A 13,341-nucleotide genomic window follows, 5' to 3' on the forward strand; every position below is an offset into this window, starting at 1 on the left:
TAGTTTGGGGCTCTGTAATTGCCCAGAAAATTGTCAACAACGTCTTTCAAGGCTTTCCAGCCAATTTTTTCCGGCCCAACTAACAGATCTTCAAATCGCTTGTCACTCATAACATGTCTGATCTGGGGGCCAACAAAAATACCCTCTTTGATCTTGGCATCAGTTATTCTTGGGAACATCTGTCTTAAATAACGAAAACCTTCCCCTTCCTTGTTCATTGCTTTCACAAAATTCTTCATGAGTCCCAGTTTAATGTGAAGAGGAGGCAAAAATATCTTTGTCGGGTCAACAAGCGATTCATGTGCTACATTTTTCTGTCCTGGAACTAACTTTTTACGGAGTGGCCAGTTCTTTCTAGAATAGTGCGACTCTCTGTCTCGGCTGTCCCATTCGCAGATGAAACAGCAGTACTTTGTATAGCCAAGCTGCAGTCCTAGTAACAGAGCAACGACTTTGAGGTCTCCACAGATATTCCAGTTATACCTGGTATACTGGACATACTTTAGTAACATTTCCATATTCTCATATGTTTCTTTCATATGTGCTGCATAGCCAACAGGTACTGAAGGATAAACGTTGCCATTGTGCAACAGAACAGCTTTCAGGCTTAACATTGACGAATCAATGAAAAGACGCCACTCTTCCGGGTTGTGATCACAACCAAAAACCGAGAACAATCCTTCAATGTCACAACAGAAACAGAGACTGTCGACTTGTGCAAAAAATTTGGTTATATCATGATGCCGGTCTCGAAACACAGAAATTTTCGTACCTGGTGATAGCAAACACCATTCCTGCAGTCTCGAACCTAGCAGCTCAGCTTTTGCTTTTGACAGACCCAAATCTCTGACCAAATCGTTCAATTCGGACTGTGTTATCAGATGTGGATCGCCTGATGAGGATGGTTCAAAATCCGGGTCAATGTCACTGTTAGAACCCTGCACTGCAGTTTCTTCATCTGGTTCGTCTAAGGTCCAATCCTCTGGTGGTTTCGGAACTGGAAGACTGTCATCATGTGGCATGGGTCTCATTGCTGAAGGCAGATTAGGATATTCAATTGACTTCTTGTTTTTGGCAGAGAAACCAGACACATTAGTCAAACAGAAATAACAGTCCGTCACATGGTCTTTCTGTTCTCGCCATATCATCGGAACAGCAAATGGCATCGTCTTTCGAGTACCTCTGAGCCAGGCTCTCAGACTAACAGCACATGTCGCACAGCAAATGTGAGGCGCCCATTGCTTGTCTTGATCACCTATTTTGCAGCCAAAATACAGATGATAGGCTTTCTTTACAAGGGCAGTCATCGAACGTCTCTGAGGCGTAAGTGTATATTCCCCACAGATATAGCAGAATGTGTCGCGGCTGTTACGACACCGACGAGACATATTGCCCGACACCAAAACGTCTATAGCATCAAGCTTACTTACTGTTATATTGCTACAGCTACTATACTACTATACTTTACTATACTGATACTATATACACACACGGACTATCTATATTAACCAAATGAGCAGGATCGGTGTATGGAAGCCACCATTATAGCATGGTGAGACAGCGCAAGCTCGTTCAGACCTGCCCAGACATGCCCAGGATGTCATCTTCCATAAAACAGCTTCCAACCTGGCTAGATTTTATGCATGGACATACCCAGGCGGCACAAACCGTTGTTGATAAGACACTTATGGGAGAAAAAATTGTTTGCATCCAAATATAAGAAAAAATCACGACAAAATTGAAGATTTCTCTGAAATGGTACGTGATGGGTAATTTTTGATGTAATATTCATGATCAGCACCCAAAATTCTATAAGAAACACCCAGCAGTGTTCAGGAAGCAAAAACTTTGTTGTGCAGTGGAACCAGGGGAATCTCCAAATAGAACATTACATTACTTGAAATTATGATAGCTGAAATTGATATTTATGTGTTTTGTGACTGTTTTTTTGGCTATGGCGATGGGGGCTCTCTGCCCATATGGGGATCTCTACTTTTTAATCTTTTCTTTTTTTGACACTGTAGTTACTTTCTAGTTTTATTGATTTGATGTTCTATATAATTTGTAAACTGCCTTGATGGCTTTGCTTGCAAACTGAATTAAATTCCCACTGCAGCTCCTTGTGACCTTGGGCAAGTCACTTAACCCTCCATTGCCCCAGGTCCAAAATGTAGATTGTGAGAGGAGGGACCAAGAGAGAGTACCTTGAACCTGTACTGGAAAACTGCAATTAAGAAATCCTGATTAGATTAGAGTACCTGAATGTAATATGTAAATTGTTACATTGTACCACAGAAAAGCAATATATTAAACAGCCTAGTAATTCTTTACATTAAAACAAGGCATTCCTGGGATGGTGGGAGTGAGAAGGAAAAGTGCACCTCTTTCAATCTTTGTAAGTATTTTCCAGCAAAATCTTACCTCTAGGAAGCCTGTGCTGGGGACTCTTATGTGGTTCATTTCGGAGTGAAGTAGAGGTGTATCTTTATTCTGAGGATTGGTAGAGGGTATGCCAGCCTGTTCCAATATAGACAGCTTGCACAAAAGCAGGGCGTCATCTAATGGGCTGATACACTTGTGGAATGGAGTGAGGTCCAAGTAAGAGTGGAAGGTTGTTGCAACTCTTGTCAAGGAAGGAAAAGCTAGTTTTATAAAGGCTTCATTTACTTATACAGCAATGGCTATCTGCTAGAAGTGGATTTATTTATTTCTAAAATACATAACAAAGAAGACAACTGACAAACAATACACTGCTATATGAGCCAGTAGTTCTTCCCATGGGCGTAGAATAGTGCTCCTCCATCATGGCCCTCAATCAGTTGGTAGAAATGCTCTTCAGATCCTGCAAATGTGCAGTTTCAATCTTGCTCACTTCAAGTTCAAGTTTATTTCAAATTTATTATACCGCCCATTCAAACCTTCTAGGCGGTGTACAAAAATACCATAACAATTAAGATGCAATATTATCAAAAACAAACCGAGGACAAAAACAATTTAAGGACAAGAACGAACAGAAACAAAAGGGGAGAAGGGATTGGAACTACAATGATAGAAAAAAGAGAAGACTTGAGGGAAAAAACAAAAGGATGGGGCTATAAAATAAATCTTTTTTAATTCTAAATCTAAATCATCATTAAAAGGACATTTTAAGCTTCACTTTTAAATCAATAAGTGTTAAATTTTCATGCAGGTAGTTAGGAATACTGTTCCAGAGAAAAGGAACATTTGACAGAAAAAATTGTGTAGTAACTGCAAACAATCTTAGTGTGTTACTTGTCTCATTTATGGAATTTACTACTATTTACACACCCAAATAAAGTGAGATTTTAACATATATCCTTAAAAGAATCAGTATTAATTTTTAATGTTTAATACTCATTCTGAACAAGCAGGTCAAGGTAGTATACAAAATTAGTAATAGGTGTAAGCTTGAAATCATTTGGTGACCCTCAGAACTTGCTCATATGAAAAAGGTTGGAGACTACTGGCCAGTTTACCTGTTCAAATATTAGAAAATTGGTGACACAATTATTTCTCAGAATCTGGTTTCCTTCCAGTTGGTTCCTATTGATGATGCTTCCACGTTTGCTTTGGAAGGTCAGCTTGCAAGTCACCTCTCTTTTGTTCTCTAGAAATTTACAGCAACCATGTCAACACCAGTCAAAAAAGCCTCTCAGAAAACTGGTCTGCGGTTACGGAACTTGTTAAAACTTCCAAAGGCCCATAAATGGTGTATATATGAGTGGTTCTATTCAAATATAGACAAGTAAGTATTCTATAACCCTGAATTCTTGAACTGTGATTATTTCTTTTTAACATAGGTGGGTATATGTAATCAGTTGTGAATAGAGAATGACACTGGGGAAAAATCTGTCCCTGTCACCATCCCATCCCCATAACATCCATCCTTCCCTCTCGTCACCTCGCTGCTCTTCGGCACTCCTCACACAGTCCATGCATCTCCCTCCCTCCCCCCTTACCTTCGAGGTGCATTTTAAGATTTGAGTAGCTTGTTGAAAGCCGCTGGAGTGTTCGTGCAGTCACGTGCGTGTTTGGGCAGAAGCTTCTCCTCTGATGCAACCGGAAGTTGCATCAGAGGAGAAACTTCTGCCCACACGCACGCAACTGCACATACGCTCTGGCAGCTTTCAATAAGTCTCAAACTTTGAAACGTGCCACGAAGGTAAGGGGGAGGGAAGGAGATAGATTCGGGTAGGAAGGAGGGAGGGGGCCGCGCGCGTTCTCTCCCTTAACTGCAGGGGCAAGGCCATTCACCGCTCCAAGGGGCGGTGGATGGCCTTGTCCCCATACCTGTGGTGAGCACCTTTCCCCTTTCCACCATTTTGGCGGGTTACCCACGGGTAACATCCACCGTGTCATTCTCTAGTTGTGAACAAAAATTTAGGAATCTCTGGTCAGATTGTATCGATAGTGAATCCCTAAATGAACAGAAGCTTATATAGCCTTTACATGGTACAAAATTTAAGCCCATCTTTCTATAATTAATACATAATTACTATTTATTTGTAGATTTTCACAGATTCAGAATAAGAAAACTGAATATGGCAAGCAAAACAATTTTTGGACACCCTTTAGCAGAAATAAAGCTTGCACATGTCTTCTGTAACCAGCTCAAAACTTTTCTGTTCTTCCTTTTAGAATTTTCTTTCCACTCTTTTCTCTTCTTTGTGGAACTTTTTTAGCTCAGAAATATTCTTGGGGTTTCCTTGCAGGCACTGCATGTTGAGATCGCACTAAAGATTTTTCAATAATATTTTAGTTTGGGAACTGTGAAGTAAAAGCCAGAAAGTCTGTCTTCTGTGGTAAGTAAATTAAAGGAAATGATTTTAAAATGGAGACTAGTAAAGTTTCTGGAATCCAATAGATTGCAGGACCCAAGGTGGTGTGGTGTCATAGAGGCAGGTCTTGTTAGACAAATCTGGTTAATTTCTTTAACCAGAAAGTTTGCTTGAGGGAGAGCGCTAGATGTGGTGTATTTAGATTTTAGCAAAGCCTTTGACCACAGTTTTGCACAGACAACTTGTGAATAAATTGAGTGCCCTCAAAGATGTTAAATAGGATCGGGCGTCAGGGCCAAACTATGCAACATAGTAGCCAAACTATGCAACATAGTAGGCAAAAGCACAGTGCCCGACAGTATGACGCAAGACCTATTCCTACTGGAGCATTGGTCCAAGACTTGGCAACTAAGTTTCAATGCCAAAAAATGTAAGGTCATGCACCTTGGCAGCAAAAATCCATGCAGAACTTGCACCCTAAATGGTGAGACCCTATCAAGGACTGCAGCAGAATGAGACTTGAGAGTGATCATTAGTGAAGACATGAAGACCGCCAATCAAGTGGAGAAAGCTTCATCCAAGGCTAGACAAATCATGGGTTGTATCCATAGAAGTTTTGTCAGCCGTAAGCCCGAGGTCATAATGCCGTTGTACAGATCATTGGTGAGACCTCATCTGGAATACTGTGTACAATTCTGGAGGCTACATTTACCAAAAAGATGTGCTGAGAGTTGAGTCGGTTCAGCGAATGGCCACCAGGATGGTCTCGGGACTCAAGGATCTTCCTCATGAGGAACGGCTGGATAAGTTGCAGCTATACTCACTCGAGGAACGCAGAGAGAGGGGAGACATGATTGAGACATTCAAATATGTCACAGGCCGTATTGAGGTGGAAGAAAACATTTTTGTTCTTATAGGAACCACGGCAATAAGAAGACATCCGTTGAAAATCAGAGGTAGGAAATTTCATAGCAACACCAGAAAATATTTCTTCATCGAAAGGTGGTTGATCGCTGGAATAATCTTCCACCACAGGTAATTGAGGCCAGCAGCGTGCCAGATTTTAAGAAAAAATGGGATAGGCACGTGGGATCTCTTCATGGAGGAAATTAGGGGGTGGGTCATTAGAGTGGGCAGACTAGATGGGCCGTGGCCTTTTTCTGCCGTCATTTTCTATGTTTCTATGTAACTGGAATAGGAACTGGTTGAGTGAGGTGATGGAGGGAAGTGGTAAATGGTTTCATGCTGAGGAAAAGGGACGTTACCAGTGGTATGCTGCAAGGTTCGATTCTTAGGCCAGTTCTTTTTAACATTTTTGTAAGCTATATTTTTGAAGGTCTGTCTAGTGGGGTTTGCTTCTTTGTAGAAGATACAAAATCTAAAATAAGGTAGACTGATGGTGTGCATATTATTAGAAGGATGTAGCAAAGCAAGGAGGATAGTCTAGAATTTGGCAGCTAAGATTTAATGCAAAAAAAAATAAAAAAAATGCAGGGTTGCAAATTTGGGCTGCAAAAACCTGAGGGACCAGTACAATTTAGGGGGTGAAGAATCTTAAGAATATAGTAACATAGTAGATGACAGCAGATAAAGACCCGAATGGTCCATCCAGTCTGCCCAACCTGATTCAATTTAAATTTTTTCTTCTTAGCTATTTCTGGGCAAGAATCCAAAGCTCTACCCGGTACTGTGTTTGGATTCCAACTGCCAAAATCTCAGTTAAAACCTATTCCATCCCATCTAAACCCTCCCAGCCATTGAAGCCCTCTCCAGCCCATCCTCCCCCAAACGGCCATATACAGACACAGACCGTGCAAGTCTGCCTAGTACTGGCCTTAGTTCAATATTTAATATTATTTTCTGATTCTAGATCCTCTGTGTTCATCCCACGCTTCTTTGAACTCAGTCACCGTTTTCCTCTCCACCACCTCTCTCAGGAGTGCATTCTAGGCATCCACCACCCTCTCCGTAAAGTAGAATTTCCTAACATTGCTTTTGAATCTACTACCCCTCAACCTCAAATTATGTCCTCTGGCTTTACCATTTTCCTTTCTCTGGAAAATATTTTTTTCTACGTTAATACCCTTCAAGTATTTGAACATCTGAATCATATCTCCCATGTCCCTCCTTTGCTTTAGGGTATATATATTCAGGGCTTCCAGTCTCTCCTCATACGTCTTCTGGCACAAGCCTCCTATCATTTTTGTCACCCTCCTCTGGACTGCTTCAAGTCTTCCTATGTCCTTCACCAGATACGGTCTCCAAAACTGAACACAATACTCCAAGTGGGGCTTTAACAATGACCAACATAAGAATAGCCTTCCTGCTTCAGACCAATGGTCCATCAAGCCCAGTAGCCCATTCTCACAGTGGCCAATCCAGGCCACCAGTTCCTGGCCAAAACCAAAAGAGGAGTACCAGTCCATGCTATCGATCTAGGGCAAGCAGAGGCTTCCCCCATGTCTTAATAACAGACTATGAACTTTTCCTCTAGGAATTTGTCCAAACCTTTCTTAAAACCAGCACAGGACTTGGGTGTGATATCAAGAATGATCTTAAGGTGATAGAAAAGTCGATGTCAAAAGCTAGATGGATACTTGGGTGCATATTGAGAGAAATGGCCAATAGGAAAAAGATGATGATGCACCTCTGATTAAGACCTCTTTCTGAATGTTGTGTACAATTCTGAAGACTGTATCTTCAAAAAATATAAATGGTATGGAATTAGTTCAAAGGGTAGCTACTAAAACAGTCGGTGGTCTTCATCATAAAGCATATGGGGACAGACTTTAGCAGAAAGGTGGGAGATATGATAAAGACATTTAAATACCTATGTAACATAAATGCATAGGAGGCAAAGTCTCAGTATGTGGCTGTGCCAAAAAAAACCCAAACAAACAGAATGCTAGTAATTATTAGAAAGGGGGATGTTAAATAAGACCAAGAATATAATGCCTCTGTATCGCTCCATTATGCATCCTCTCCTTGGATATTACGCACAGTTCTGATCACCATATCTCAAAAAAGATATAGCGGAATTAAAAAAGGTTCAAAGAAGAGCAGCCAAGAAAGACTAAAGAGGTTATGGTCTTCAGCTTGGAAAGAGATATGATTTAGTTCTACAAAATCCTGAGTGGCATAGGATGGATAAGAGTGAATCGATTTTTTTCACCCTTTCAAAAAGTGCAAAAATCGGGGACACTTAATGAAATTACATTCAACAGAATACATTTAAAACAAATAGGATATATTTTTTTATTCAAAGAATAGTTAAGCTCTGGAACGCGTTGCCAGAGGTTGGGGTAAGAGTAGATGGTTTTAAGAAAGATTTGGACAATTTCCTGGAGGAAGAGTCCATAGTTTGCTATTGAGACAGATATGGGGGAAGCCACTATTGTCAACACAGTATCAGAAACAGGTGGGCCTGTCATAATTTATAACCCCAAAAATATTCCATCAAAATTTGAAGCTATACAAAACATATATACCGTATTTTCACGGATATAACGCGCGCGTTATACGTGATTTTACGTACCGCGCATACCCCTCGCGCGTTATATGCCTGAGCGCGGTATACAAAAGTTTTTAAACATAGTTCCCACCCCGCCCGACGCCCGATTCACCCCCCCAGCAGGACCGCTCGCACCCCCACCCCGAACGACCGCTCGCACGCGCTCCCACCCGCACCCGCATCCACGATCGGAGCAAGAGGGAGCCCAAGCCCTCTTGCCCGGCCGACTCCCCGACGTCCGATACATCCCCCCCCGGCAGGACCACTCGCACCCTCACCCCGAAGGACCGCCGACTCCCCAACAATATCGGGCCAGGAGGGAGCCCAAACCCTCCTGGCCACGGCGACCCCCTAACCCCACCCCGCACTACATTACGGGCAGGAGGGATCCCAGGCCCTCCTGCCCTCGACGCAAACCCCCTCCCCCCAACGACCGCCCCCCCCAAGAACCTCCGCCCGTCCCCCAGCCGACCCGCGACCCCCCTGGCCGACCCCCACGACACCCCCACCCGCCTTCCCCGTACCTTTGTGTAGTTGGGCCAGAAGGGAGCCCAAACCCTCCTGGCCACGGCGACCCCCTAACCCCACCCCGCACTACATTACGGGCAGGAGGGATCCCAGGCCCTCCTGCCCTCGACGCAAACCCCCCTCCCCCCCAGCCGACCCGCGACCCCCCTGGCCGACCCCCACGACCCCCCCACCCCCCTTCCCCGTACCTTTGGAAGTTGGCCGGACAGACGGGAGCCAAACCCGCCTGTCCGGCAGGCAGCCAACGAAGGAATGAGGCCGGATTGGCCCATCCGTCCTAAAGCTCCGCCTACTGGTGGGGCCTAAGGCGCGTGGGCCAATCAGAATAGGCCCTGGAGCCTTAGGTCCCACCTGGGGGCGCGGCCTGAGGCACATGGGCCAAACCCGACCATGTGTCTCAGGCCGCGCCCCCAGGTGGGACCTAAGGCTCCAGGGCCTATTCTGATTGGCCCACGCGCCTTAGGCCCCACCAGTAGGCGGAGCTTTAGGACGGATGGGCCAATCCGGCCTCATTCCTTCGTTGGCTGCCTGCCGGACAGGCGGGTTTGGCTCCCGTCTGTCCGGCCAACTTCCAAAGGTACGGGGAAGGGGGGTGGGGGGGTCGTGGGGGTCGGCCAGGGGGGTCGCGGGTCGGCTGGGGGGGAGGGGGGTTTGCGTCGAGGGCAGGAGGGCCTGGGATCCCTCCTGCCCGTAATGTAGTGCGGGGTGGGGTTAGGGGGTCGCCGTGGCCAGGAGGGTTTGGGCTCCCTTCTGGCCCAACTACACAAAGGTACGGGGAAGGCGGGTGGGGGTGTCGTGGGGGTCGGCCAGGGGGGTCGCGGGTCGGCTGGGGGACGGGCGGAGGTTCTTGGGGGGGGCGGTCGTTGGGGGGAGGGGGTTTGCGTCGAGGGCAGGAGGGCCTGGGATCCCTCCTGCCCGTAATGTAGTGCGGGGTGGGGTTAGGGGGTCGCCGTGGCCAGGAGGGTTTGGGCTCCCTCCTGGCCCGATATTGTTGGGGAGTCGGCGGTCCTTCGGGGTGAGGGTGCGAGTGGTCCTGCCGGGGGGGGGGATGTATCGGACGTCGGGGGGGGGCATCAGGCTTTCAGGATGGGGACAGACCTTCAAGGGGGGACAGGACTTCAAGGGAGGACAGTGCATGGAAGTCAGGGGGGGTGAACGGAGAGTCGGGACAGCGCACGGAAAGTCAGGGCGGGCGAAAGGAGAGTCGGGCAGCATGCGCGTTATATGCCTGAGCGCGGTATAGAAAAGTTTTTGTACATATCATCGTGATTTCTGCGCGCTATACCCCTGTGCGCGTTTTACAATGGTGCGCGTTATATCCGCGAAAATACGGTAGATAAACAAGGGCACAGTCCAGAGCTGTTGTTTTCACAGACTACTTAGGGCTCCTTTTACAAAGCCGCATTAGCGGTTTAACGCGCATAATAGCACCCGCTAATTTGCCGGCCACACTAGCTGCTACCGCCTCCTCTTGAGGAGGCAGTAGTTTTTCAGCTAACGCGGGGGTTAGCGCGCACTAAAAAGGTACATGCGATAAAGCCGCTAACACAGCTTCGTAAAAGGATCCCTTAGTGCCTCCTCAAAGGCATTAAAAAACTGATTTCCTTCAAAATCAAAAAATCCTTTAATCTTGTTTACTTAGCAGCCAGTCATCATAATAAATGCTGAAGCTGAAACTTACCTGTGCTTGAAACTCAAAATGATTTCTTCCAATTGTTGAAAGCAAACCACATATATAACTATACAGTCCTGCCAACGATGATGGCCAAGGTTTTGCTACTCAGGATGCTTCAGGGCTAGGGAATTCTGCATAACTATAAAAAGATAAATGTTCACAAAATCAGCTTCCAAAAAGCTACACAAAACCCAAAACATCTCAAATAGCTTCAGTTCAAAATTCACTTACTTTGGTCGGCAGTATTGTTCGTATGCTTAATTCAAAATGGCTGCTCTCGTTACATTGGTTTGTGATGTCAAAATTTTTCTATCAGCCAGTCAAAATTTAAAGAGATAAGAGACCTTTCTTCAAATGAAAAGAAATGCGGCTACTCGATCTTAAAATTAAGACCACGCCTCCAAAGAAATTAACAAATTCTGCATCAGTCACGCACCTTATATCAGCAAAAACATGATCCCTCTCAATTCATACTAAACTATAGGTTCTTTTATCCATTTGCGATTCAAGCAAAACTTGTGTTGAAATTCTTAATTGGTGTGACGTTTGTCTCCCATAAATCTTCTTACACAGGCAAATCAGTTGGTGATAAAACCATGTGATCAGAAAGAGAAGTCATGACAAATTTCAGACAAAAACATTGTGAAGTGGTAGGATGTGTAAACAAGTGCTCAATTTTAACTGTGTTGACACAAGCAACGCAATCTCCACTGTTCATTCAAATTTAAGTCTCTAGTCTAGAGTAAGCAATTCTTAATTTTTTATCTTGAAATGGCTGTTCCACCAATAATATAGACCTATGTTTATGTTTTCTTTTTAATTAGAACTTGTTATACCGCTTCAACATATGACAGATCTAAGCGGCTTACAATACAAATATTTTATGACAGGAACTCCATTAAAGATAGGAAAGTAAAGAGATAGCATAATGTTATAAGCATTTAAAAAAAAAAAAAAAGTTTCTCTACTGACCCAAATGTCCACTATCCTTCACACTCTCCAATCAAGTTCAATCAATAAATATGGGAAATATCTAATAAGGATATGTCAGTTCCAAATGACTCCTTAAAGTAGAGGGTCTTAAGCCTAGTTTTGAATGCCTTTGTGATTACTTCTGATCTAATGTCCTGTGGTAGATAATTCCATAATTGGAGTCTAATGAAATAAAAGGCTTTATTTCTTGTAGATTCCTGTTTGGCCCTCTTTGCTGAAGGGAGTATCAGCTTAAAATCCTACATTGATCTCACCATTCTGCTAGGAGAGTAATGCTGTTTTAGGACTCGAACAACCTTTAGTTCACTTGGAGCATATTTTAGGACTGGAGTTGGTGTTCATATAGAATTTTCCTTCTCCCAAGGAAGAAAAAATAAATCTCAGTTCACATACTTCGCTCTTCGGTGCACATTTTTGACTGTTTTGGGATAGCCGCTTCTAATCAGGAAATCACTGAGGTCAGAGGCTTCTTCTTTGAAATTATTGAATTTGAAACAAATCTGTTGATGGTGCAAAAAAATGGCTAAAAGGAAGACTTTTTTTTTTTTTTTTTCAGGAAGGTGGAGGGCAACTGTCATATTGCAAGAACACATTTGTTTGTTCATTTTTTTTGTAGATAGTCATCTACAAATGCATCTCTTTATGCACCAAAACATCCAAAAAAGATATACTCACCAGCTATTATTACATATTTAATATACATTCAATAAATCTTTCTATATGTTTCATATCTTTACAGACCTTGCTGGTGCTGCTGTGTGAATCAAACTTTAGCACACAGACTTAAAACACCAATATTGTCACTGGTCAGCAAATTCATTTTCTTATTTTCAGTTCTCTCTTTATAGCCATATACTGTATACACATTATTTATCCCAGGACAAGCAGGCAGCATATTCTCACATGTGGGTGACGTCATCCACAGAGCCCCGGTATAGACAGCTGTACAAGTTCACCAGCACTTTTAGAAATTTAGCAAGTTCGCAACTGATCGCACAACACATGCGTGAGCACCTTCCCACCCGCTATAGTCACACGGCTCCTCAGTTCTTAGCTTTCCGCGGAGCTAAGAAGTCGTGCTTTTCAGTGTTCTTTGTTTTAGCCTTTGCTTTCCTGCTCGCGTGTTTGATTGTTTCATTTATCTAAAAAAGAAAAAACCATTTTTTCCCCCGGGTTTTCGCCTTCGGGCGTTTCGACGGCAGGGCCTCCCTTCTCACCTCAGCCTTCGACTTTTGATTTGGCTGAGACAGTTTTTCTTTCCATGTCCCGCCCGTTAACCGGGTTTAAAAAGTGGCAGGTGCTAGCGCACAATTTCTATCACTGACCCATACAACTGGTGAATACAGTGCCTTGGCCCCAAACATCACATCGAGACCTGCCCGCATTGTTCTACACTTATGAAACGCTCCATTAAAAGCCGCATCCTACAACAACAGAAGTTATTCGGTGTCACCATGAAGGGAACGGAGGTATCGCATGCATCAATATCTAAATCCTTGACGTCAAAGACACTGCCATCATCTGATGCACCTGCATCGACACCGGTATCGCAGGCTATATAGCTCCTTCTTGTAAGCCAGCTAAAAAGCTACCAGCTTCCCAGTCAGTGTCACAGCCCACTAATGTATTGAACCAAGCAAAGACCCTTAATGTGACTTGCTTCCAAATTGAGGGGTACATCGACATCGAGTCATCCTCTCTGGAGCGAGTCGCAGCACCTTTGGTTCCAGCGAGAAAGCCACAGGTACCAATGCTCACTTTTCAAGAGAAGCTCGATGCTCTCTTTCGTGCGGAGTATGGGCACATGTTTCCTCCTCTTACACCAACTCCGCTGG

The 13,341-nt window shown here is 44.1% G+C and overlaps 1 protein-coding gene across 6 annotated transcripts in view; it reads left to right on the forward strand.

Moving 5' to 3' along the window:
• Positions 1-13,341, forward strand: part of LIN9 (lin-9 DREAM MuvB core complex component) — a 234,035-nt gene that overhangs the window by 89,919 nt on the left and 130,775 nt on the right. For all 6 annotated transcript variants that reach the window (XM_033939856.1, XM_033939857.1, XM_033939858.1 and 3 more), the window contains one exon: positions 3,633-3,766. In XM_033939856.1, the coding sequence (XP_033795747.1) occupies positions 3,633-3,766 (134 nt within the window). The remainder of the gene's footprint in view (positions 1-3,632; positions 3,767-13,341) is intronic.

Source organism: Geotrypetes seraphini, chromosome 3 (assembly GCF_902459505.1).
Source record: "Geotrypetes seraphini chromosome 3, aGeoSer1.1, whole genome shotgun sequence".
Taxonomy (NCBI): Eukaryota; Metazoa; Chordata; class Amphibia; order Gymnophiona; family Dermophiidae; genus Geotrypetes; species Geotrypetes seraphini.